General features: G+C 37.9%; 1 protein-coding gene across 1 annotated transcript; it reads left to right on the top strand.

The window, feature by feature from the left end:
- The first annotated feature begins 1,111 nt into the window (after positions 1-1,111).
- On the top strand, positions 1,112-26,747 carry cds1 (CDP-diacylglycerol synthase (phosphatidate cytidylyltransferase) 1). Its single transcript, XM_079871756.1, has 13 exons — positions 1,112-1,544; positions 14,847-14,995; positions 16,200-16,296; positions 16,582-16,679; positions 17,064-17,203; positions 19,185-19,243; positions 21,528-21,610; positions 21,944-22,031; positions 23,244-23,312; positions 23,416-23,568; positions 23,747-23,866; positions 23,982-24,085; positions 26,407-26,747. The coding sequence occupies exons 1-13, from the start codon at positions 1,479-1,481 to the stop codon at positions 26,540-26,542; spliced, it is 1,362 nt and encodes a 453-aa protein (XP_079727882.1). The 5' UTR covers positions 1,112-1,478; the 3' UTR covers positions 26,543-26,747.
- The last annotated feature ends 535 nt before the right edge of the window (positions 26,748-27,282 follow it).

Consider the following 27,282-nt stretch of genomic DNA (forward strand, 5'->3'; position numbering starts at 1 on the left):
CAGTGTGTAGCCTCATTGCCATTACAAGACTAAAGTTAAAAAAATAAAAATGTTTCTTAGTGAAATAACAGATCTTGCACTTTATTCATTCGGATCACTAATGGAAAAACAAGTAGCCTATTGTGTAAAAATATTGAGGACAACATTTTTCTTCTGTTCATCCTTCTAAGGGGTGAAGTTCAGAAGAAAACAAAACGGGTAACCGGAGAAAGTTATATACGCCATAAGTGTGAGTAGGCTACTGTAAATTATGATAATTTTATGGTGAAATTTGGGAATTTGATCATAAGGGGTCAGAAATTCACTTTTAATCTGCCACCAAATATAGTCTACCTATTAAGGGTTAAAAGGATAGTAAATTATCAAACATAAAATTGTTGTCATCATTGCCCTCATGTTGTTTCATGACTCACTTTCTTTCGACAGTCATATAGTCGCCACCATTCACTTTCACTATATAGGAAAAGGGTTATACAAGTTTGGAACAACATGAGGGGTGAGTCAATAGAGAACTTTTGCATGTGGACACATGTAACAGATCTTTCGATTTCTGCATACGCGTTATCAGAAGACATTTCTTTATCTTGATCAATTTACACATTTTCTTGTAGCATATCTAAAACATTAAGTTCTACAGAATTTTCTCAGAATAAGAGATTTTTTCTTATTTCTAGTAATTGCATTCAAAGAGTCATAAAATATGTTTAGATCTGTAGTTACAGAAAAATCTAAAGGAGGGCTTAATAGATATTACCTTTGCTTTATGTAAATGAAACTTCCATAGGATAATTATTAACTTTTATGTGTTAACAATTATAGGAGAGCTAGTATTACAGTCCAAGAAAAGACTGTGTGAGAGTTTTAGGTTCAAGGTTACAAAAAGAACGTCATGGTGGTGAGATGTCTTGGCATCACAATTATAGCCTAGGCTAGTCTACTAATAAACTCACAAGTTCATCATCATGATGACTTCACATCATGGACAACATTCACAGAAACAATAACAAATGGACTGTCGTAAGAGTTTGAGAAGTGAAGCGAGCTGAACTCCAGCCGCAGAGTGGAGCAGTGTTCCTCTTTATGTTGAGTCACTGAGTGAGAGAGAGAGAGAGAGAGAGAGAGAGAGAGAGAGAGAGAGAGAGAGAGAGAGAGAGAGAGAGAGGTAGAGAGAGGTAGAGAGAGAGAGAGAGAGAGAGAGAGAGAGAGAGAGAGAGAGAGAGAGAGAGAGAGAGAGAGAGAGAGAGAGAGAGAAGGGGGTTGGTCTCTCACTTAACTAACAAAACAGCAGCAGATCTGTGGGCATAAACAAATGCACGCAGGCTGTCTGTCCCTCCACCTGCCGCGGGAGACACTTTGATGGTCGCAGTCGGTTAGCTAAATTAACCGGATTATTGAGACTGACACGAACCCCGCTCTGCTTCATTTTAACGCGGACCTCCTACGATATCTATGTATCATTTAGACTGAAATAAGCAAAAATGACGGAGCTGAGACGGCGAGGAGGAGGAGGAGACCCTGACAGCACGGAAAACATTAGTGACAAGGTAATTTATGGAGAACACGTTCATTCGGGAGGCTTTATTTCTCACAGTCGATCGCGAATGACCTTCTAGCTAATCAGCTAACGAGCAACCAGTCAGACCGCTTCAACCTGAGCAGATATTGCACAAAAACAACTCGCTTAAGGTAATATTAGGATTATATGTAGTGACATTTGTGTTATGGGACTGTCCCTTTAATTCATTTTATCTTTAAACTGGCGGTTGCCTCATATAAAGTTGCTGAGCCAAACACGCCGCAAAGCCAACCAGAGAGTCAGTGGCTGTGTCGCAAAACCTAGTGAGCTGCCTAACTAGACAGCATTTTTGGTTTCATAGACGTGTCTGGAACGTTCTGAACACTTTGACCATCGACTAAGTTTGTCATGCTCAAAAACACTGTCTGTAGACAGCTCACTAGGGTTTGAGTCACGGTCAGCTGTCAGAATCAGCTGTCATACAGAGCTGTTTTAATGTTATTTAGAGAGTTCAGAGACCATGTATTTAAAGAAATAGTTCACCCAAAAATGAAAATGTACCATTTAATCACCCTCATGTTGTTACAAACAAGCACGACTTTCTTTCATGGAACACAAAAGGAGAAGTTGGCAGAATGACAGTCTCTGTCTCCATTAATTTTCGTTGCTTCTTTCCATACAATGAAAGTGAATGGTGACTATTATCATCTTTTTTTGTTGAAAGAAATCATGCAGTTTTGAAAGGAGGTGAGTTAATGAGGACAGTTTTTATTTTGGGGGTGAATTATTCCACTAAGGTCAGCCAGTGCCTTTGTTGCTGTTTTGGTCTTTTAAACATAATTTTCTCTAGGTCTAGGCTATTCCTTTGCATATCAGAGAAATTGTAGTGTAAAAAGCATTTTATGGCAACTGTTTTAAATAGACTAACATTAATTTATTGTGAAACATATTGCCTTTGAACGTGTTATAACAGGACTAAAACTGTTTTTGCAGGATAGCTCGATTTAGAACTAAAAAAATCGATTTAGTTTTAGAGGTATTCGGTATATTGGGAAATATTTATTTAAGAGCTGAAATAGCCTATGTTTTGAGTTAGCTCTGTGTCTGTGAAGTGTAATTTAGTTTTTCTCAGTTAAGAAATGTCAAAAGTTCAAAGTCAGTGTTTTGTTATCAGTTATTAGTTCCTATGTTTTTATGAATACTAGACAAATTAAATGCTTAGCTTTTACGATTTCTAACAGAATCTATTTACAATCGGTTTGCTCTTTGTGTGTATGTGATTGGGCTAGAGCCGTTTCCTCTTCCCTGGAAATGATGTAGTGATGATGATGGCTGAGCGTTGGGGTAGATCACACGTGACAACAAATCACTTGGCCACAGTGTGAAAAAGTTGAGAAGGGAGTAACTCAGCAGCTATCCTGGAAATGGATGAATTGATCTCATGACTCAGTAGTTACAGTTACAAATGTTTTTAGTCACAGACAAGGCTTTTGAAGGAGATCTGTGTGTGAAGGCTTCCTGTCATGTCTATGTATTCTTGAACTGTCTTATAAAGACCATACACTGGACCATTATACTGTTTCCCCTGGAGAAGTTTCCTACAAGTGGGTGTGGAAAAATGAGTGGACCAGCTGCACTTGTCTTATGATTACGATAGTGATAGTATAGGGCCGAGAGCATCATGGGTCTTCAACCCAAAACTTTACATAAGAAAACCAAATTTGATTTAAATTTATTTAAATAATAATAAAATAAAAATATGAAATTATTTAAATTAGGTCAATAATATTATACAGTAATTATTTTACTTTGTCTGAAAACAAGAGTATTATTTTTTTTTAACTCTTTTTCAGGTAGCATTTAAAAAAGAAAGAAAAAAAAAGTTGCCAGCCACTTTTTTTGGTCATTTTCACAAAAATGTCATGGCCCCCAGAATATTTTGTTGTATGAATATCTGTTTTATTCTAGCTTCATGTATTCCTTTTTATCAACACTTGAATGTGGGTCAATTTTTTTTTTTTTTTTAAAGCAACATTTTGAGCAAAAAGCTGAGAAAATCACTTTTTTTTGTCAAAGACTACATCCAGATCGGATTCAGAACGATGATCAAAACACAGATGGAGTAGATTGAGTCCATCAACACCCCTAATGCTTGCACAGTAATATGGTGCATTCATCAAGTCATCTCGTATAGATGGTATTTTCGAGTTGAACGCACATGAACGCCACCACAATGTCGTAAATACGTGTGGGAAGCTCGGGATTTTCTTTAAGCCCCGATCTTTACGAGTTGGGGGGCGTGTCTGTGAGAAACATGGTGGAATACCACAATACTTAAAGGTATTTAGCAGTGATATTGTACGGCTTTTCTAAGTAATCTAATTTCCTGCACAGAATATGATGGCATTATAATATAACAATATAGGCTAATATGTAACAATAAAGTTTGCAGTGGCTTCATAAATTAATTAAAAACATAAAAAAGATGCACATTTCTTTGTTCTTCATTTTCTAGATCTAGAGTTTAAGAACCTTACTGTATTTTTGTGTAATTTATTGAGAAAGTACACCACCATCTTACTCCGACCAAATTGACTTGAACGCACCTGCCGTCGTAAACACGACTTCCCACTTCATAAATACGAACTTCCCAGGAGGACTTGAACGCACCACTATAGCTCGTCCTGAGTCGACATTTCATTCAGTAACATTAGGCGATTTTTGATTTATATGCTGTTTAATGTTGATGATCGCATTATTTTACTTAAGTGTATGATTACATATTATATCGCTTGTCTCTGCATCATCTTCGCATGTGTTTTGATCAGGAGATTCAGTACTCTTTCAGAAGATGTGTAATACCGCCGTCTACCGTAAAACAGTGAAACACTGAAAACCGGAAAAGTCCGTCAATGGCGGGGAAAGAGTTAAAATGCTGTAACCGTTGATTATGCATAAAATATTTTGAGCTTTTGTTTATTCACAAATACTTCTGCAAGGGCAGCTGGTTTATCCTATATATGGAAATAAATGCCACAGATTTAGTCAAAGAAATAAAGGCTCTGAAAGAACATTTTGTTCTTGTCCTGGAGACCACTGACCTGATAAGACTAAAGCCTGTCCATCTAGAGCCCCTCAGCCAGTTCTCTCAAGGTCAATCTCTTTCCATCACTCATAGTAACTAGCAGTATTTACAGCCCTTCACTTTCACTGAGAGCTGAGTGTTATGGTTTTCAGTTAATATATTGTTTTCTTTTCCCTTTACTAAGAGAAGCATCATTAGCCTGAGTCTCTCTGGGCTTTAGCATGGTGCCACCTCAGCTGTGTTTGGAGTTCAGTGGACCATCATAACCTCTGTGCAGCACATCCTCCATAGAATGGCTCTCTGCTCGTGATCCTGTCCTACTTCTGCAATTTACTACAGAAAACTAGTTTCTCTGCACCTTTTATAATCACACAATTCGGTTTAGGCCTGGTAGTATATATTATTATTATTATTATTATTAATAATAATTATGATACAATACAACAAATACGTTATTTTACAGTACAGCAGTAAAATTACAAACATTCCCCTGGTTTCACAGACAGGGCTTAAGACTAGTCCTAGACTAAAATGTAAGTCTGAGCTGTTTCCACTGAAATAAACTTGCACTGACTGATCTTAAAAATATATCAGTGCCTTTTTAGTTTTAAGATGCACATCGGTAATGTTTTTTTCTAAGCATGTTTATAAAAATTACTTAAATGTCCTAATTGATCTATGGTCTAATCCTGGTTTAGTCTAAGCCCTGTCTGTGAAACCGGGCCATTATGTTTCTTTAAGCTAAACCTTCAAGCTTTTATTTGGAAAACTGCAAGCAGACCTTTAAGTTTATGTGACAACAAGTTTACAAACGCTTCTCATTACGAATTCTCACTAGTTTGCTGCATTTGCCGCTGTGAGCTGCTGAAAACACAGAATCTTGAGCTGCATGCATGAAAACAAATGACACGCTTCGCTCTGAAACACTCTATATACTTTTTTAATTAAAATACGGTACACGCTGCGGTGTTTGTCAACTTGATGTAGGAGAGAAGAGAGGGTGAGAAATAGAGCCCTGCACGGGCCTCAAATTTAGGCCCGAGCCCGGCCCTGGCCCGAGACGCTCAGGCCCTAGCCCGACCCGTGTCCGACAGCTCATCAGAATTATCAGCCCGAGTCCGACCCGAGCCCGTTGTTTGGTTTTTTTTTTTTTTTTTTTTTTTTTTCATTACACAGCGGCAGCCTGCCCTATTTGCAGCCATTAAAATAGCTCAGTTTTGTTAGTTATGTTTCTTTGTTAGTTATGTAAATTAATGTTTCTTTTCATTTCTTTATTAGGTTAATTTAGACAAATGTTTGGAGCATTTTTTTTTTTAAATGACGACCAAGCAAACCCAGCCGACAGCGAGTAAAACATGTTTGATCAATTGAGCCTCTCAAATCAATGCTATAATACTTTACTTGTCTACAATAAAATCAATAGATATAAAAAACTTCAAGCATATCACACAGACAGTTAGTTTAATAAATGTTTATTTATTAAACCACAGTGAGTCAATTTTTTTTTTTTTTTTTTGAAATACTGAGGCAGGCTCAGGCTGCTCGCAACAGCGCTTGCAAACGAAATGAGCAATAGCCTATAAACAAATTAAATTAAATAAATTAAAAACAAACTTGCAGATTATCTTACCTCAAAAATGCACCACAGAACATGGCCATTATTTTTTTCCAGTGGTTTCCAACAGTTAAACGAAAACAAAGTCCAATCAAACGAAAAACATCAGAGGTTTCCAACAGTTAAACGAAAATAAAGTCCAATCAAACGAAAAGTTAGAACAGTCTCTAACAGAGCATCGTGGAGAAAAAGAATAGCTAAGCATCCACAGTGGAAGGTTTTAACCCAGTCCTCCTTTCTTCTATCACGAATTTTTCTCACGCACGCGATTTTTCTCTTAATATTCTCCATTATTTGCACATGAGGTGAATCGTGGGTCGCGCTGACGGGAAACCTTCTGTGTGCGTGCGTGAGACAGACTGTCATGTCAGTCATATGTCAATGTAATTTTAAGATTAGCTGATGGCTATAATGGCCAGTATTTAAAACACGTTTTAAGTGCAGGGCACGTCCAGTTCCCGCGCGCGAGCAGAGAGATTCGCGCTCGGCACATTATATTCCGTGTGCGAGCAGAGAGATTCGCGCTCGCGCATTATATTAATGTAGCCTACTTTCACGCTACAATAATGCGCTCTCGACATTTGACAGGAAAATAACGCCATAAGTTATGAGGTTACGAAATTTCTTTCTATGTTTGTTTTTCTATCGTCAACGTCAACTTCTCATATTTTTTTTTTAATTAATGTCTAAAAATATAAAAAGCAGGATAACCCAAAAAAGGCCCGAGGCCCGGCCCGCATTTTAACTATGACGTGAAAATTGGCCCGAAGCCCGGCCCTAGGGGCGTAAAAAAGTCGGGGCCCGTCGGGCTCGGGCTGAAATGCAGGGCTCTAGTGAGAAAGCACAGCTGGTACCAGTGTATCAATTAGAGCTGTGTATCTGCAACAAAGTCACATCACAATATGTGTCATGATACAGAGGCCACGATACAATACATATCCTGATACGTGTCAGTACTGAACTAAAATTCTCAGCAGAATTTAGTATAACAGCTCTTTATTGAACACTGCATACAGGGCTGCTGCTAACTATAGGCCGAGTAGGCAGGTGCCTGGGTCCTCTGCAGAATGCACAGCAGAAGTTCAACAATAGGCCAGATACAGTAGAAAGATACAAATTAAATAAACAATGTTTTCTAAAACGGTATAGTATTTAGCCAATAGCCTACTACAGAAATTGAATAAAGTAATCAAATCATCGCTAAGACGGGCATTTTGACATGCTTTTGTGTGTAATTGACCGTTTAGCGTAAGTATACTTTTCTTATATGTGTGTTGATAAAACTTTTTTTTGTTTTATCAAGTATGTCCCGTGCAGACTTCATATTACAACAGTCACATTACAAGATTTCACTGGTCTGGGCTTAAGTTTGGGCTTTTAATGAGAGGCGAAAGCACACCACTTTAAAGGTGGGGTAAGCGATATTTCGAAAACGCTGTTGGACGTTGTTGATATTTTTTATTTAAATTTTCTCCACCCCTTCCCACTTAGCTCTCTCCAGCGATGGAAAGCTTTTCTAATATTAACGCTGGTCTTAAAGCTCTTGTCCAGTCATAACCCATTCATTTTCCAGTGATTTCTTCTGAGCGTTTCTCTTTTGCATGTGTCTCATCTCTATTTCTGCAGTCTTTCTTCAAATCTCCCTCTTGCTTCTTCTCTCTCCTCCACTGTCATACACTCCCTAATGCTGATTGGCTACACACGTTTGTTGTTGTTTGCTCGTGTGTCGGTCCAACTAACTTCCAAACAGTGTTGTTCAAATACTGCTTACCCCACCTTTAAAGGAAAGGAAAGAAATGTGGCACAATGATAGCTTTATGTCGACTTCATCGTTTCAAAACTGCTGAAAGTAATTTCATATGACTTTTCCAAACATATTTCCCGAACACTCCCCCGTCTTCCATTGTTTGACAAAACAGGTAGTACCACCTCAAACTCATAGCTTTGGCAGAGAGTGTTTTGATTGGCTAACACATGTGGGCCATAGTCATATCTCAGGACACATCTTTTAGAGTAATATGTCTGGTAATAAGGGCATGTGTTGTATTTTGCAGAACTCATGCTGGTGAGCAACTGTGCTGGTATTTTTAGCAGTGTTTTTCTCTCTTAATGCAACAGCGGACTAATTAGCACAGAATACAGTACACAATACTGCTTTAGGAATTCTGCTGCATCCCCTCGCCTGCGTCCGCTTTTGACATCAGCAGTGAGCGTATCCATTTTGGTATTTGCTGCAACAGTATGAATTCCTGATCAGCCCGTTTTTTTTTTTTTTTGTCACTGCTGTAAAGTATTTAAAGGGACAGTGAAAACTGGGCCAAGCTGTCAATCATCCCTGGGGAAAAGTCTGCAGTCAAGATATCGTCCTGTACTGACACTTTATTTTCACCCTTGAAGCACTTCAGAGAGGATTTAATAGGCAGCTAAAGTGATGATTTGGCAGGTTATTTGGCATTTCCTCTGTTCATTGGTTATATGATCTCTGTCTGTTCAGCACGTTCTGTTACAGATACCGGCTCTGCAGGTAGAAACCGAAGGAGAGATGTGAGCACTGATGGCTGCATTTGTGTGTTTGTTTTGGTGTGTGCCTTCTGGGGTTGAGCTGGACTGGGACTTTTCCCTCTTTCTCTCTCAGGGATTAGTGTAGTCTCATATGGAGCAGCTAATCAGCAGGATAGTCTTCTTATCCCCTCACTTTCAGGACTCTTATAGGCTGGAGGATACATGTGTGGAGCACACAGCTCTTAAGGACACATACACAGAAATTTCTCCCGCTTCTAAATGCCACATATCATGGATTTTCCTCGCTTGCTTGAAATAAAAGAGTTCATTGTTGTGTAGAGACATACTCTAATGTTCAAATGGCAAAGCTGCCCCCAAGCCGGCAACAAATTCTAAAATTTTAGAATTTGTTGCCGGCGTACAACAATAGCATATTAACATATGACCGTCCACATTTGCATATCAATGTCTGTTAAGGAACATAATAATAATAATAATAGTTATTATTAATATAACCATATTGTGTTTTTAATATGTAGTCTAATATAGTTATTATTGTGTCAAACAGCAGAAATAAAAGAATAAAATCGGACATTTGAACAAAAATAATCTATAATCTGTATTGGTAACAACAAAATCGTTTGATCTTGAAACAGTAAGTGATCTGATGCAAGGCACTTTGTCTAACATTATAAGTGGACATTAGGGAACAAAATAAAACACTGACAATGTAAAATAGCCCATTTGAAAGTACACTGGTTGATTAGATTTAGGAGCTGTTGGTATAGTCAAAGTCTCTTTCAAGGAAATTTTGTTCATTCGGGAGCCATATTTGCAACAGTTCTGTGCAGCTACTTCAGGCATCCAAGAGCAAGTCCTATCTATCTGAATGGGGGAATCCTGAAATCTCAAAAACTGCTTGCCGAACTCACAATTAAATAACATATTTCAAATCAGCAACAAAATCTTACATGAACTGTCCCATAAATATTTTTTTATTATTTTTTTTTATGGAAGCCGGAGCTTCTAACGGCATGAATTTACCAATCAGTGATTGGCTCTTTTATTTAAAAGGCAGGACGTACTCCCCCATATTGCAGTTTCTTTGTATATCCATAGTCTTTGGTATGGCTATTGACCTGTTGAGTGCCATTTAAATAGTGGAAATATCAGTGCACTTTCATAAACACTGATTATTTTTCTTGAATGGACTGCAGTACGCTACTAGGCTGCGATTTAGTGTAACCCTCAGGATAATAATAGGTCCACTCATCTGGAGCATTAGAAAAACTCTCTCTTCTCATCTGTCTATTGTCCTGGCAGAGTATGAATGGGATAATGTTTCAGTTTGTTTGTTGCCTTTTTCAACAAACAATTTCTGTTTCTTTTTTCAGAAATAACCATTTAATTTTCAAATTGCACAAAATTAGCTTGACTACACTGATGTAGCTGATAGCTGGAATGAGTGTTGCTCAGGTCTGTACATCTCCATGAATGTTTTCTGGGGGCTTGAGTGTGCCCTCATTAAAAAGTTAGCAGAGGGTTTCTTTTACCACCCTTAATCTGAGCCTTGTTTCAGACATGAGTGACCTCTCTACTCTACCTCTCAGCGCAACTTGCTCCCAATTACCTCCTCAGCACAGTTTCTTACAGTCTTGGTCTAAAGACTTTGGCTAATTTTGGAAATTATACTGTTCGTCTTGTTCTTACATGGCCAAATTAGGATGCCAGTAAAAGGGGTTTGACAGAAACGCCACCAAACATAAAATACACAAAAGCTATGAATAACAGAGCCAACATAGACTCACAGGAGCCTGACTTTTGACTGGCATAATGTTTGGAGCACAGTGCATCTTATTCAGGCCATGAACTACTTATGACAACAGTGTATCTTTTATGTGACCTTTAGGGTTTGTATCTAAAATTAATATTGATGCATTTGACAGACACTTCTATCCATAGCCAGTGCATTTTATACAGTTCAGTCAGAATTTCTGTCCATTCGAAAATAAATAGCATATGAAGAGTAACATACCAGTAATGTTATTTTTAGAGCATTTGTGTAGGCCGTAGAGGAACATAATTGCTATGTAGTATTAAATATTAACTTATGTGTAGCTTGTTTTCTATGGCCCGTTTTACATTTAGGTGCTGTAAACAGGCTGCTGTTGGGGTCTTTTTTTTCAGTCTGAAAGGCAGATCAGCTACTTTGTAAACGACTCAGTGATCGCAGTGGTAGACTAGACTGTCGGCACAGCATTTAAATTCAGATTACAGATTTATTGAAGATTATGATACAATTAAACATCAGGCTTGACCGGATGAGGCCTGCTGCAGTTGCCGCCACATGAAGAGGCTTAGCCTGCAAATTGGCAATGACTGAACCTGGTTAGGCAGCAACATTCCCCTGTGATGATGTTATCTGTGAACAACATTAGGGATGGGTATTGACGTAGATTTAACAAATAGATTTGATTCTTATTCACAAGCTCTTGATTTGATTTCAATTTGATTTATATTGATTCATTTGGATCAGATACAATACATGTAAAATACACATAAAAGAAAAAAATCTCTCTCAATTGGCAGAAAAACCCTAGTTTAAGTAAAGTTTTGTTCACACATCTACAAAAAACATCATAGACTAAAAGATTGATCTTGGGATTTAAGAAACCCAAGAGAATTTAAAATAATGATTCATCAGAGTGAAGATTGATTGAAATTAAGAAATTGATATTGTTAACCCAGCCCTTGTGATCATGATGATTTATTCATCACTTCATAACCACAGTCTGTGTTGAATGATGACACCTTGGTTCAACTTTTCCTCTTAGTATTTCCCCTCCACTTGATTCATTAGCTTCCTTAGCTACTGTTACTGTGGGAGATTTTTCACAGAGGCGACAGGAGTCACAACATTACCAGCCATATTTTATTCTGTTCTTTAGCTCGTAGTTGTGGTGTGTTGGCCAAGACAACAGTGAAAGATGAGAAAGCAGCCGGGTATCTTCAGTCTACTGTACTGCACCTACTCAAATGCCATGTCCTCAAGCCCGATTGATTTTCCTCAGAGGCATTTGTCTAGCATTTGCATAAATTATGCTGGCTAATAGCCTTTCTTCCATCGTTCTCCATTACTTTGACTGGTAAATCTGTGATTTCCATGAAGAGCTGCATTTCAATGTGATTGCAAAAGACTACTGGCTTATTGACATTGTGACTTGTGTGTTTTGTTTCGTTTAAGTGTCTCTCACCTAGTGAGTGTTTGGGGTGTGCAGCGGTACATATTTTCAATACCACAGTTGGGTTACCTGAACAACTAGTCAACTAATCAGTCTTTCAGTGTTTTCGAACATGTTTCTTAGTGGCCATTTACGCAAGACTGCATCTAATGTTTATCAAATTATTATTTTGATAAACCATTAATCTGAATGAATCGAACGTTGTCCTCCAAACTATGTGCAATATAAAGGTTATGAAAACAGATCTATCCTACTGTAGTGAATGTATCCATGTAGGCTATGCTGTAAATTATTTGCAAAAAAGGGTTAAAATATAAACATTACTTTCTAAACCAAAATACAACTGATTGCTTACAATTTTAAAAATTAATGATGGATGAGGAACGCACACATTCCCTCATTTGAACAAATTGTTTTATTCTACTAACAAAAGTCCCTTTACTGTAAGTACTCAAATACAAATATTATTAATTAACTAATTTTAAACCTACATTCATTTCTAACAAGAAATATTTTAGCAAAATGTATGTTTTAGTCAGAATTACTGGGATAATTCTACTGTGTGCTGTTTGTTTGGCGTGCATCAGTGCTCGTTTATTGAAGACTGGAGTTTAATGGAGACTTGCTGCTTGTCAGGTTATGCAAAATGGAAATACTTGCGGGACTGTCTAACATTTATAACCATAAAATGGAAGTTATGTACAGAGGAAAACATGTCTCAAAAGCATTAAACAGATGCATCTGTCAAAGCATGACAGGGCAAGCCACGGTAAAATGTTTGAAGCTTATAGAATGAAGAATATAATACAGGTGAAACTCGAAAAATTTGAATATCGTGCAAAAGTTCATTTATTTCAGTAATTCAACTTAAAAGGTGAAACTATTATATAGATTAATTTCATGCAAAGTGAGATATCTCTGCTTTATTAAGTCCAGAGTCAACGCAGCCGTCTACCAGGACATTTTAGAGCACTTCATGCTTCCTTCAGCAGACAAGCTTTATGGGGATGCTGACTTCATTTTCCAGCAGGACTTGGCACCTGTCCACACTGCCAAAAGAACCAAAACCTGGTTCATTGACTATGGGATTACTGTGCTTGATTGGCCAGCAAACTCGCCTGACCTTAACCCCATAGAGAATCTATGGGGCATTGCCAAGAGAAAGATGAGAGACATGAGACAGAACAATGCAGAAGAGCTGAAGGCCGCTATTGAAGCATCCTGGTCTTCCATAACACCTCAGTAGTGCCACTGGCTGATAGCATCCATGCCACTCCGGACTGAGGCAATAATTCATGCAAAAGGGGCCCAAACCAAGTACTGAGTACATATGCATGATTATACTTTTCAGAGGGCTGACATTTCTGTATGTAAAATCCTTTTTTTTATTATTGATTTCATGTAATATTCTAATTTTCTGAGATTTTGAATTTGGGGTTTTCATAAGCTGTAAGCCATAATCATCAAAATTATAACAAATAAAGGCTTGAAATATCTCACTTTGCATGAAATGAGTCTATATAATATATTAGTTTCACCTTTTAAGTTTAATTACTGAAATAAATGAACTTTTGCACGATATTCTAATTTTTTGAGTTTCACCTGTATACTTGTGTTTCTGACAACTTAGGTCATGTGCATTTCCCACAGCTGCAGCTCACTCTGTGTTTCGCCTTTTTTTTTTTTTCATAAGGGTTATGTGTATAGAAATGTGTTTTTCACTACTGTAAAGCGGTGTGACTGGCTGATGGTTTCTGGTGCACAGTGTCTATCGACTAATCAATAATCAAATTCGTTGTTGATTATTTTCATTATTGATTATTATCGATTTTATCATTTAGTTGTTGCAGCCCTACTGCAGACATACAGAGAGACATGACTTAACATTCATCTTAAAAAGGCAATGTTCATGGTGGGATTCATAAAAAACAACATAAGATGCAACCAAAGACTATTTAATGCTCAAGACAGTTCATCCATATTGCTATGAATGGGGGAAACTGCAACATGCAATAAAGTGCTGGAGGGACGTATTTTTGTAGGGCAAATCCCGGAAATGAGTTAACATTTTAGCACTTGCGCTTCCGTCGTCTTGAAGTCAATGGGTTTTTGGTTAAATGCCTGTAATAAAGTCTGTGGTTAAAGGGTAACTCTCGCCAAAATGCAACCTAGGCTCTTTTTGTTAATCTACCCAAGGCAAACTTTCGTTTAAAAGCATAATTAGAATGGAAATGCCACTTTTAAGTTTGACCGTATTTTCGTTTTAGGTTAAAATGCCTTGTGAATTGGGAGTGAATGGGGCACTTTTATGATAGCATCAAAAATCACTATTTTTAAAACACTAAGAAGGCTCGACACAACATGAAACTTTGCTCAAAGTATCACCAGGGGCTCTACACATGAACTTGAGCATTGAGAACATTGTTTGTGTACACAGAGTTTACTAAAAAGAAAGATTTTGAACAACTCACTGTAGCTGTGTCCGCCTGCATTTTGACAGTCAAAAATAGTCGATTTAAAGTCGATTGACTTTAACACAAGCTCAGGATATTGTCATGTTTTTTAAAAGTTTTTACTTGTCATGAAAATGAATAGCTAACAAGTGGCTAAATGGGACTACAGAGTTTATCGGGGACTTTAAACGTCATCATAGGGAAATTGGTTTAAAAATAAAGACTGAAAGATTTGTCGGAAGCTTAGTGAATTTGAAGTAATTCAACCGTGTTGTATTTTGTTTATAGCCTACGTTGAGCTTTTTACTTCTGGCGATTTGTATTTACAGTTCAAAATAAAAATTTAGCAAAATATAATTATCTGCCCTGAAGTGCATGAAATATCTAGTTTATATAAAAAATTTCTCACTGTGTGTGTGTTTGCACTCTGCAGGAGGCAGATGGAGACGACAGGCTTGCTTTTCCCGGTGAAGGGGAAGGAGAAATGGAGGGCGACTCCAAAGCGGACACACCAGACATGCCACCTCCCACAGATAACACTCCACAGTGTCTCAACAAAGCCCTGGAGGGCTTGTCATCTAGGTACCCAATGACACCGAGCACATGAGCAACTCCCCAAACAGTCTATGTCAGCATTATGTACGTTTAGACCCCAATACAATACGCACGGGCAACTATGAGTCTCTAAAGGCCTATTTATACTTCTGCGTCGAACTGCCGCCGTAGCTACGTCGTAGGCTGTGTGTAGCGCGCGTACCCTTCGGCATACCCTGACGTGCACCTCTCCAAAAATGTAACAACGCGTCAATTCTACGCGGACCCAAGCGCTGTGATTGGTCTGCCAGAACCCCTCCCTTGGGGTTTCACATCCCTTGGTGCGCGTCAACGCGAAACCAGTGCACTAATATTCTCTTAAAATAATCCTATCCACATATGATGGATTTTTTTGTAAAATAAGAACCTTGTAAAAATGTATCCAGTTAATCTTTAAAAGCAGACACATAACCTTACAGAACGTCATATTGCTCAGCTATTCACTTTGATTCTGATCAATAAGATCAGACTCTAGTGATATTTGATATGCAGATGAGGTTAGGGGGTAGGTCAGTGGGTAAAACGCTCTTAATCCTCGTCAGTTTTGCTGCTCTGTTGGTGGGATTTGCTGCAGTCTCTTTAAAAGACCGCAGAGACGCTGATCCAATGCAGGGCGACATGCCTGAATGCCGGCGCCTGGCTACGCTTTGTGATGATGCTGCGCTTTTTTCCCTCTCCCTCCCCTTTCTCTTCCTCTCCATTGACAAATCTCCTCATTATTTTCAGTGGCATTCATGAGTTGTGGCACCTGCAAACAGTTTATTACACTCTGGGCCAGAAAACGAAGAATTCACATCTCTCATGGAGCCTCATTTATTACATTTATGACGCCATCAGCATAAATCGATCTCATCCGTTTTGTTCTCAGAAATCTCAGATCATCAAAAATACAACTTCAGTGATCAACAGTGGAAGCTTAAATCAAACTGAAATCTTTTTTTTTTTTTTTTTTAAACAATACATCCATTCTGTTCGTGCCATTTCATGCAGTTTAACACGCCTACATTTGAGGAAAACCACTGGGTCATCAGTTTAACATTTTACTCAGCTTAATTTCTACCTCTTTCACTGGCTTTTAGTGTCTTGATTCTGCAGTTTTGGTTTAACTGTTGATTCTGTAGTTTTGATTCAACTGTTGATTCCTCATGCAAATATGTTTTTATGAATTAAAAAAACATCTCGATCTCTGTAGGTGGAAGAACTGGTGGATAAGAGGCATATTATCAATGACAATGATCATTGGCTTCTTCCTCATCATCTATTTGGGACCCATTATGCTTATATTTGTGGTAAGTATGAGTACAAACCATATGTGTGCCACATAAAAATAAATTAACATGACTAACACACTGACCACTGGCTAGCCAGCGTTTGTGGTTCCTAGACCAAGCATTTACACAACATCCTAGCTGCCATCCCACAAACCCTTTGGGCCATTTAGCTCATTTATAACCTCACTTAAACTGACATATGTAGATATTTTCAATTAAAAGTCAATATGAATCAATCAATGCAGTGATTTTAAAAAGACGTTTGACTCAAAATATTAAATTTTTATAATTCTTTTTTTTTAGGTTATGGGTGTTCAAATCAAGTGTTTTCATGAAATTATAACCATTGGCTACAGAGTTTACCATTCCTATGATCTGCCGTGGTTCAGGACTCTAAGCTGGTAAGTAAAACGCAGACAAGGCACCGTTTAAAGCTTCTCTTCTCACTATCTCTCCACCCTTTCCCCCTTCTCACTGTTCTATGTACTTTACATTCATGTACAAACACTCAACTACAAACAAACATACTCCCACTCTCTCACGTTTTACCAGTCACCTTTTGTCATAGATAAAGTAGTGATTAACTGGAATTGAGCAAAGTGCACTTCCATGTTGGAACCTAGCATAAAGTACGCCCCACCTGCAGGCTTTGTCCAAACAAATCAAGATGACAGCCAAGCAGAAGAAAGGGGCCATTTATTGTTAAAACTCAACACAGTTTCTGTCAAATATGTGTCTTTTACTCAAATAGTCAGATCTTGACACAAATGCACCTTGTATTTCAGGTACTTCTTGATTTGTGTGAACTACTTCTTTTATGGAGAGACAGTGGCTGATTATTTTGGCGCACTCGTCCAAAGGGAGGAACCTTTGCAGTTCCTTGTGCGTTATCATCGGTTTATTTCTTTTGCAGTGTATTTGGCAGGTGAGTGTAACCGAAAGTTTGCATAAAACACTCCAAGGAGACAATCAGAGACTTTTATGACTCTAGGTCAAAAGCCCATAGTCCACAATTAGCTTTTTTCCATAATTTATTATATTCTGAATGATATTCAAAGCATTGTTTTTATGAAATGACTTCATGAGAGATGCATGCTTGGTCACATTTACAAATGCTTCAACATGTGAATATGCTGTTCTTCTTTGCCAACAAGCTATTGAGCTGCTGCTACACTATTGTTTAAAGGTTTGGGGTCAGTAGTTATTATTTTTTAAATAAATTAATACTTTAATACAGCAAGCATACATTAAATTGGTCAAGCACATTTATAATGTAACATAAGATTCCTATTTTAAATAAAAGTTATTTTGAAAATATTGACAAAAATACATTTCCACAAAAATATTAAGCAGAACAACATCCATTTCAACATTGATAATAATAAGAAATGTTACTTGAGCAACCAAGTCAGCATATCAGAATGATTTCTGTAGGATCTTTGCCATCACAGGAATGAATTACATTTTAAAATATATTAAAATAGTTATTTTAAATTGTAATAATATTTCACAATATCACTGATTTCGTAGTATTTTGATAAATGCAGTCTTGATGAGAGCAAAAATCTAACCGACCCCAAACCTTTGAAAGGTAGTGTACAGTATATTCACAATATAGCACAACCTTGAGCGCCGCAACTATTTAAGTAAAAAATTTAATAAAGACAATTGAACACTGCCAGGCCAAAAAACAAGTCGCTGATTGGATTTAAATAGGCAAATGCTTAAGAGTCTATGATTGGATCATTATTGCAGTGATTGTTATGTTTCTTGCATGTAATATGTTTGGCAACAGTTCTTCTAACCCTAATTGATGGAGTGTGTAGCTTTTCATTTCTTAAACAACCATGTTCAACATCATGGCCATATTTCAGGATGACAATGACAAGATTCAGTGTCAAATGTCAAATTGTGAAAGAATGGTTGGGAGGGAGCATGGTAATCATTTTCACACATGAATCCAGACCTTAAATTCGTTGAAAGTCTTTGGGATGTACTGGAGTTGACTTTGTAGAGGACTTGACTCTTGCATTGTCAATACAAGATATTGACCAAGTATTATTCATGCTCCCTCCCAACCATTCTTTCACAATTTGAGCCTGATGAATCTTGTCGTTGTCATCTGGAATATGGCCATGATGTGTCTTCCAACATGGTTGTTTAAGAAATGAAAAGCTTCACACTCCATCAATTAGGGTTAGAAGAACTGTTGCCAAACATATAACATGCTAGGAACATAATAATCACTGCAACACAATGGTCCAAACATTGACTCTTAAGCATTTGCCTATTTAAATCTGAACAGTGACTTTTTTTTTGGCTGGGCAGTGTATTTGGTGTCACCCTTTTGCTTTAATAACAGCATCACTCTGCATGAACTCCACAAATTTCATGAGTTTGGACAAGCTTAGGGCTGCGACAAAGTCACTGCTGCAAAAGTAGATGTAAATGTGTGTTCATACCCAGGACCAAAGGCGCATTTACCTCTGCCTCTGTTATGGCCATAAATCTGCACAGCATGTTGGAAGCTGTAGCACTGCAGTCATTTTTATTTTCACTAAACCTTGCTTTCTCTCCAACGCCTCTTAATGGTTGTCACCTATGTAAATTAGTGAGAGCCTTGAGTATAATTAGATAAATCACATTATACAGAATAAAGAATAACTCAGTGTGTTTGTTCCAGTATTTTGTAGATGTATGAAAACAAAATATGCCATAATGTTGTGTACTGCTTCTGTCATAACAGTGATATGGAATGTTTCCAAAACAAAATTAAACTTATAATAACTCTATACTGATGAAAAAACTGTTAATGCTGAAAACAGAATGATGCAGTAAACCGTGATCAGATTTATAATTCCTCCTGTATTTTAGGAAATTAACTGCATGTTTTTTGCTTTTTACAGGTTTCTGCATGTTTGTACTGAGTTTAGTGAAGAAGCATTACCGCCTGCAGTTTTATATGGTGTGTATCAGTCTTTTCTGTGCCAGCCAGAACTAAACTATCCATTCCATTCACAGTCATGTGCATCTCATACGCTGGACAATTAGATACTCACTAGTCACATGTCGTCATATCACATTTAAAAATATTTTTGTATAGTTAGTTAGTATTCAGATATCTTGGGAGTTGTGAAAGTATTTCAAAATATGCACCTAATTTATATCAGGTGCTGATTAAAAAAAAAGCTACATTAGTCAACATTTGAAGTGTATCAAAAAAGTTAATCAAAGACAAGAATGGGTATTGTTCAAAATTCTTGTATAACTTTGCTGAAAGGTTTTGATCCACTTTAATTGTTGACTACTGTATTTTTCAAAAGTTTGGGGTTTGTAAGATTTTTTAATGTTTTTAAAAAAAGTCCCTTATGCTCACAAAGACTGCATTTATTTGATGAAAATACAATAAAAAACAGTAATGTTGTGAAATATTATTACAATTCAAAATAGCTATTTTCTTTTTTTAAAATGTATTCCTGTGATGACACAGCTGGATTTTCAGCAGCCATTACTGATTTTTTCAGAGTTCTTTGATTGTTCAAAAGAACAGCACTTGTTTGAAATAGAAATATTTTTAACATTATAAATATCTCTACAGTTTGATCAGTTTAATGTCTCTTTGCTGAATGATATTTAATTTATTTTAGAATTTTTAAAAAGCAACAGCAGTGATGATGCCATTGCGATATTTGCATACTGAATTAGTCTTCTTCCTTGCATTTATTTGCATAATTAATTGTGATTGATGTTTTCATTACACTCTAAAGATGGTGTCTCATAAAGCCAACTGAAAACAAGACGCACACTTAGCATCGTGACAATGGCAATGGTGGCTCTGATGCTGCTTTTTATTGACACCCACAACCCCCAAGCCTGAATTCAAGCCTGCCAAAAACATTAACACTAGTCATCTTCAGGACATGCAAACAGTGTTGGGCTTCTGGGTTGAGTCCAGCCACAGCAATTCAGGAACTCTAATAATAGGCATAAACTGTGCTTACTTCACTTAAACTACTGATGTCAGCAAAATGTAATTTTCTTTGTGAGTGTGAGTAACACCCATTAACACACCATCAACTGCCACAAGAAACACTCGGCAACAAAATACTTTTTGTTCGAGCCAAGTTTGCTTTAACAATTAGTAGTCAAGTATTTAGACCAGTTTGTTTTATTTTGTGGTCTTAGCACAGTCTTCTTAATTAAAGGGATAGTTCACTTTGAAATTAAATTTTGGTATGTTTTAGCTTTCCTCAAGGGCATCCAAGATGTAGGTGTCTTTTTTTCCGCAGAAGTTTCAATTTTGATATTTTTAGGTCAAACCTTTCTTGTCTCTCAGTCAGATAATGCAGGTCTATGGTCACTGTCTCAAAGAGCATGCAAAGAGAGTCCAAATTAAAACAATTCCCCATCGTCCAAATTAAACAATTCCCCATCGTAAGTACACATTGATGGCCTTAGACACGAAACGAGCGGTTTGTGTGAGAAAACGAACAGTATTTATATCGTTTTTACCTTTTGTACACAGCACACGTCCGAGTGATCTGAAGGCGCGGGCTCTTCCTATTGTGTGACGTGTGCGCAGACTGGCGCATAGATATATACAATAGATGCCGCCTTGGCTACGGCAGTTCATTGGAACGAGGCGACATCTATTGTATATATCTATGCGCCAGTCTGCGCACACGTCACACAATAGGAAGCGCCCGCGCCTTCAGATCACTTGGACGTGTGCTGTGTACAAAAGGTAAAAACGATATAAATACTGTTCGTTTTCTCACACAAACCGCTCGTTTCGTGTCTAAGGCCATCAATGTGTACTTACGATGGGGAATTGTTTAATTTGGACGATGGGGAATTGTTTTAATTTGGACTCTCTTTGCATGCTCTTTGAGACAGTGACCATAGACCTGCATTATCTGACTGAGAGACAAGAAAGGTTTGACCTAAAAATATCAAAATTGAAACTACTGCGGAAAAAAAGACACCTACATCTTGGATGCCCTTGAGGTAAGCTAAAACATACCAAAATTTAATTTCAAAGTGAACTATCCCTTTAACATTTGAGATTTAAAATTGTTTATTAACACATAATAAATCATGCTGTGATTGTGTTGAGACGTGTTGCATTATATATCATCATTGTTTTAGTGAATAGACAACATTTCAACTGTTCACTCTGAGTTTGTGTGTGTGTGTCTGTATGTATGTGGGTGGCCATTGTGTGTGTGTGTTTGTGCTTGCCATTCCAGTTTGCTTGGACCCATGTGACCTTGTTGATTGTGGTGACTCAGTCACATCTGGTTATTCAGAACCTGTTTGAGGGAATGATCTGGTAAGCCCACCTGACCTGACAGACCTGTCTGAGGTTTCACCTCATTCCTACTTAAGTTTCTCAAGCTACATTCCTTTGTTTCCTGATGTTTCGCATGATAACATATCTGGCCGCTCAAGCAGAGAGCAGTGTACAGTACTCATTTCTGTTCATAATTGTTCATGTTTTAGTTAACATGTTTTAGTTATTGATAATTCTCTAAAAAAAAAAAGTCAGTTAAATGAACGTCAACTTTCTTCTCTCCCTTGTTTCTTTATACTTTGTTGTTCACTGCATAGTTTCTTCTCTCCTACAGTATGTGTTTGTAAAATAAAACTATAATTTGTTCTTTAGGTTTATTGTTCCCATCTCTATTGTGATCTGTAATGACATCATGGCCTACCTGTTTGGCTTCTTTTTTGGAAGAACACCACTGATTAAGGTAAACCTGTGATATTTATATGGTAGATGTTTCATGTCTTAAAGAGGTCATATAATGGTACATGCACTTTCACAAGTTGATTGTACTGAAATGTGTGTTGGCAGTGCCTGTACACAACCATCATATAATGATAAAAAATCCATCCAGTGTTTTTTTTTAAATCTCCTTATATGTTTTCCCCGTCTCAAATCGAGCCGTCTGACAGTGTGACGTCACACGGTCGGACGCCCCTCCCACGATTGTTAATTGACAGCAGTGTTTCAACACAGACCTGCCCTGAGCGAGCTGTCATCATAGTCCGCCGTTGTTGATACGCTGGAGCAGAATGGTGTCTAAGCGATTGTGGTGTTCTGTTCTTGGGTGTAATAACGAACACAGCAGTCATTTTGATGTTCCTAAATCCGAACCGCTGAAGACGCAGTGGCTGCGTTTTGTTTTCGAAGGGAATGTTCCCCACGATCAACGTCAATGCTTTCATGTTTGCGCGAATCATTTCTCACCTGCCGTGACCTCATGTCAGTGCTTCAGCTCTGACAGTTGTACCTAACACTGCATAGATAACGTTACGCATCACTGACAAGCCTACATTTACCGAAAAAAAGTTTTTCATGACCATTAGCTGTAACATCAATCTGTCAATGAACTAACATATATATCAGTAAACACATAGCGTTCGTATCTCACTACTCTACCCTGCCAGTACATACAAAGATAGATCAAAGTGACATTACGTTAACCAACCATTCAGAAACGTCCTGTTCGAGCCTTAATTGTCAAACTTTTTCGGGGCCGTCATCTTGTTCCGGGTCCGACTCCGGTTCAAATTGATATGGTTGCACAGATGTTTCCTCAGAGACTCCCGCTGCCATTCTTTCTCCAAAATATACCTTCAACTGTTGTCAAGGCAACACTCCACATGTGTTGTGTCAAAACGCCCCACAGAACGCCCCTCATTATCATTTAAAGACACATGCACTTAAATGGCGTGCTGAAAACAGAGCTGTTTTTGACCAGGTAAAATGAGTGTTTTCTTACGATACTAATGAGAATTTTTAAATAAAGTATATTACAAACTTTTCATTTAGACCCTAAAGAATCATATTAACTTGTACAAAAATGGCATTATATGACCCCTTTAATTTTCTGAAATGATGAGTACATTTTCCATAAATTCATGCATTGTGGATAAAAATGATCTTTGCTCTCTATCAGCTTTCCCCGAAGAAGACCTGGGAAGGATTTATTGGGGGATTCTTTGCAACAGTGGTCTTAAGTTTCTTTGTAAGTCACCATTTGACCTGTAAGCAACACCAACAACTGTCATATACACACATAACCCTCAAGATATGACTACTAAAACCTTGATGTCTTCCCCTTTTTCCAGTTTGCCTACCTGCTATCCCAGTACCAGTACTTTGTTTGTCCAGTGGAATACAACAGCGAGACAAACCGCTTTGCAGTAGAGTGTGAGCCCTCAAATCTGTTCATGATGCAGGAATACACACTTCCTGAAGTGGTGCAGAATGCAGTTAGATGGGTGAGCACTGGACAGGGCAAACCTTCATACTGTAACAGTTAATAAAGCTCTGCTTATTGCATACTATTTGGGAGGGGTTGTTGTATTGCTGAATCCTCTGAAGTGATAAATAAACATGAATGTTACAAAATGATTGTATTGTATTGGCTGATGATCTACATCTTTCTTGTGTCTGCAGAAAACGGTGAACCTTTACCCATTTCAGATCCACAGTATTGCACTCTCTTCGTTCGCCTCTCTGATCGGACCGTTTGGTGGATTCTTTGCCAGTGGCTTCAAGCGAGCTTTCAAGATCAAAGTTAGTTCACGTTCATCCGAAGTCATACATAAACCTTTGAATTTGTGTCTTTACACAGTCTTTATCTACTTGGAGTGACCGCTACAATGTGAGCTTGTGCTTTTTCATTTTGTAGGACTTTGCGGATACCATTCCTGGTCATGGTGGAATAATGGATCGTTTTGACTGTCAGTATCTGATGGCAACGTTCGTTCATGTTTACATAGCAAGTTTTATCAGGTGAGGAAGTCAGGTGACCTCTTAACTCATTTGGTTATAATTTATTATTTCGAAACAATATTACCTATACAAATCCATAAAATAAATGAACAAACTGGAAGTTTGACAGTAAATAATTTAATTAAACACAGGGTCCAAAATCAACAGACCAAGTGCCAAATGTGTGTAAACTTTGGCTTTATCCAATAAATAAAATAGATTTACTCATCAGTGGGCTGTTACTTTTATAATTACCTTCATCATAATACAATGGTTGAATCAAGCTATACAAGATAGTCTGAACCCTCCTGATTTAAGTGACACATGCAATTCAAATCAAAGAAATACAAAACGTCCATCGAACCATCTGTTGAGACTCTTCAGTTAAATAATCCCATTGTCAATAAGACAAATATATGTGACCTGCTCCATCAATTTTAGCACATTGTGAGTTTTATGCACAAATTTTTAAAGGATAGTCTAATACAACATTTACATGATCTTGTCTTGGCATTGGTTTGTGGAAGAAATTATGTATAAACAAACAAAAAAGAATATTATTAAATATTTATATTATTTTATTACACTGTACAGCTTCTTAGTTTTGTATATTTTGCAAAAATATTTTCTATTTTATTATATTATCTACTTTATTACATATATATATATTTATTTAATTTTAGTTCTGTTTTTTATCACACCATTAATTCACACTGTGGGACGGGGAAATCTTGGAGCAGGTCACATAAATGCCAAGTTCTGTCATGAAACTCTAGATGGGTCCTTAATGCAAACTGATGACATTTACGTCGTTTACTACTTGGCACAAGCTGATTGGTTCCTGTCGCATCTGCAGCTAGACTTGCTGCTCAACATTTAAAGGGGTCCTATTATGCCATTTTACGAAGTCTTGATTTTGTTTTTGGGGTGTACTAGAATGTTTTCATGCTCGAGTGTACAAAAAAAACGCTTTATTTTAAACATTTTACATCATTAGAGCACCTCTCTCCCTAGTCTGTCTCAAACGTGCCATTTAAGTCCTGTTTCGATGAAGACCCTCCTTCTGAAATATGAAATGTGCTGTGATTGGTTAGCTGGCCCAGTGTGTTGTGATTGGCAGCGCTTAGCGCATGTTCTGGAAATCTCCCGCCCCTCCATAACTGCAAGTTCTGCTCTAGTGTAAATATTAAGGACGGCGTCACTCAATTTCAAACCAATTCGAGCTCGATTCAGACCCTGACAATGTTAACGAACAAGAGGATCATGCAGAACGGATTTCATGTACAGGCTTTGCAAGCACGGATTTCACAGGACATAGTAATTTTTATACATTATAGATACAATGTTATCCACCATTTAATTGTGATATTTGTCGGAAAACTAAGGTAATACAAACAGTATGGTTCATTTTCCTGAGGAGCGGTGAACCGTCTTACAGAAGCGAGAGCTTACAAAAGCTACAGAAATAAGCTGTTTTCCATAAAATGAGCAGCGCTTACAACATTACAATGTTCAGGAACAGCGTTTAAAATACATTTTAACCACTCTTAAGTTTGTCCGCCAAACAAAGGGGCCAAGAGCCGCCAAAAGCGTCTCTTCGACATAGCAGCAACACTCTTCGGCCCTGTCCCAAATGGCACCCTAAGCACTCGCGGTCTTCCTACGAGTCCACACTTTCGTGACATAACGCCACTTTGACTTTCGGGAAGAAGTCTGCTGCGGAGCCCCCATCAGTGCGGGCTCGGCAAAAGTGCGCATCGAGGGCGCATATCGACCGCAAAGTGGGCACTCGCGAGCACCCTTCTGAAACCTAAAATGACAAATGGGACACACTACGGCCTCATGGACTTAACGGACACGGCAGCCATTGTAAGTCCACAAGACCGAAAGTGCATGAAGTGTGCCATTTGGGACAGGGCCTTCATCTCTAGCGCAGCTCAGCCATGCCCCCCCAGTATTCTGTGGGTGCGGATTATTTAAATGAGTAACATTGTGACTTTATAAGATCTGGAAAAATCCCTGTATTTGGTCTGTTGCAGCAGCAATAATCTACAACAGAAATAATCAACTAGCTAAACTAATAATCATCAGCAGCAGATCTATTCCGCTAAGACCAAATACATAACATTGTCATATCCATTACCATGCTAAAAATCCTCTGAAAGTTGTCATGATAAAGATATCTGTCATTTTTTTTAAAGAACCAAAATGTAGATGTTTTCACTTCTGATATTTTGCAAATGTAACTGTATTGTTGTTTAGCATTTTGATTTAGATATCAGCACTGAAATGTAATGAAGCATGTTTGACACTATTTTGATGGCCGTTGTTCTCTTCCCCAGGGGGCCGAATCCCAGTAAGGTCTTACAGCAGTTGCTCGTCCTGCAACCAGAACAGCAACTCAGCATCTTCAACACGCTGCGCAATCACTTGCGAGAAAGGGGCATGCTGCCCCCTGCTGTGGAGGAAGCCCAATGACGGACAACTCCTCCACAGCAGACAAAAACAGTTCATGTCCTGTTGAACTCTGCAAACATTCACTCATGACTGTGATCACAAGAGCACACTCCCAACCGACCGCAGGAGCTCCCGTACAATAAGAGAGTGTGACGTCTGCTGCAAACTAAACTCTCACTATTAACCCATTACAGACTTAACCACAAGAGGGCGACACGGTTCTCTTGACCTGAGTCACTGTTTGGGAAATCAACATCAGAGGTCTTCCAATCAACAACAAACATGCAAAACAAAAGATCCAAGCACATGGTAAGTGAACGTATAGCACTACAAGAAAGGCGCTTCAGCGGAGTGACATCATTGTTCTGATTTTGATAGCGGCTGTGGCCTGATATATGAGTGTATGATTTGCTTTGCGAATGCAATAACTCAAGGTGGTGACTTTAGGTGAGATGCCATTATTCTCATAGTTAACATTTAAATGAGCTTGATTTATAACAGGGGTCCTAAACTTAAAGCATTGGAAAACAGTGAGTCTAAAACCGAAGCATGTCCGTAAGTCCTACTGTTACTGCTTTTTCCATTCCACATTACTGAGGGTGTTTGTGTGAGTGCTAGAGTAACTCACTTGTGTGTGTGTACATATCATCATATGTATTATTGTACATATATATGATATACTAGATCAAATATAGTGAGAGATTATACATTTACTACAATAATATATAAGGCTTAACATATTCTATATTATAGTAAGTTAT

Source organism: Squalius cephalus, assembly GCF_949319135.1.
Source record: "Squalius cephalus genome assembly, chromosome: 5".
Classification (NCBI taxonomy): Eukaryota; Metazoa; Chordata; class Actinopteri; order Cypriniformes; family Leuciscidae; genus Squalius; species Squalius cephalus.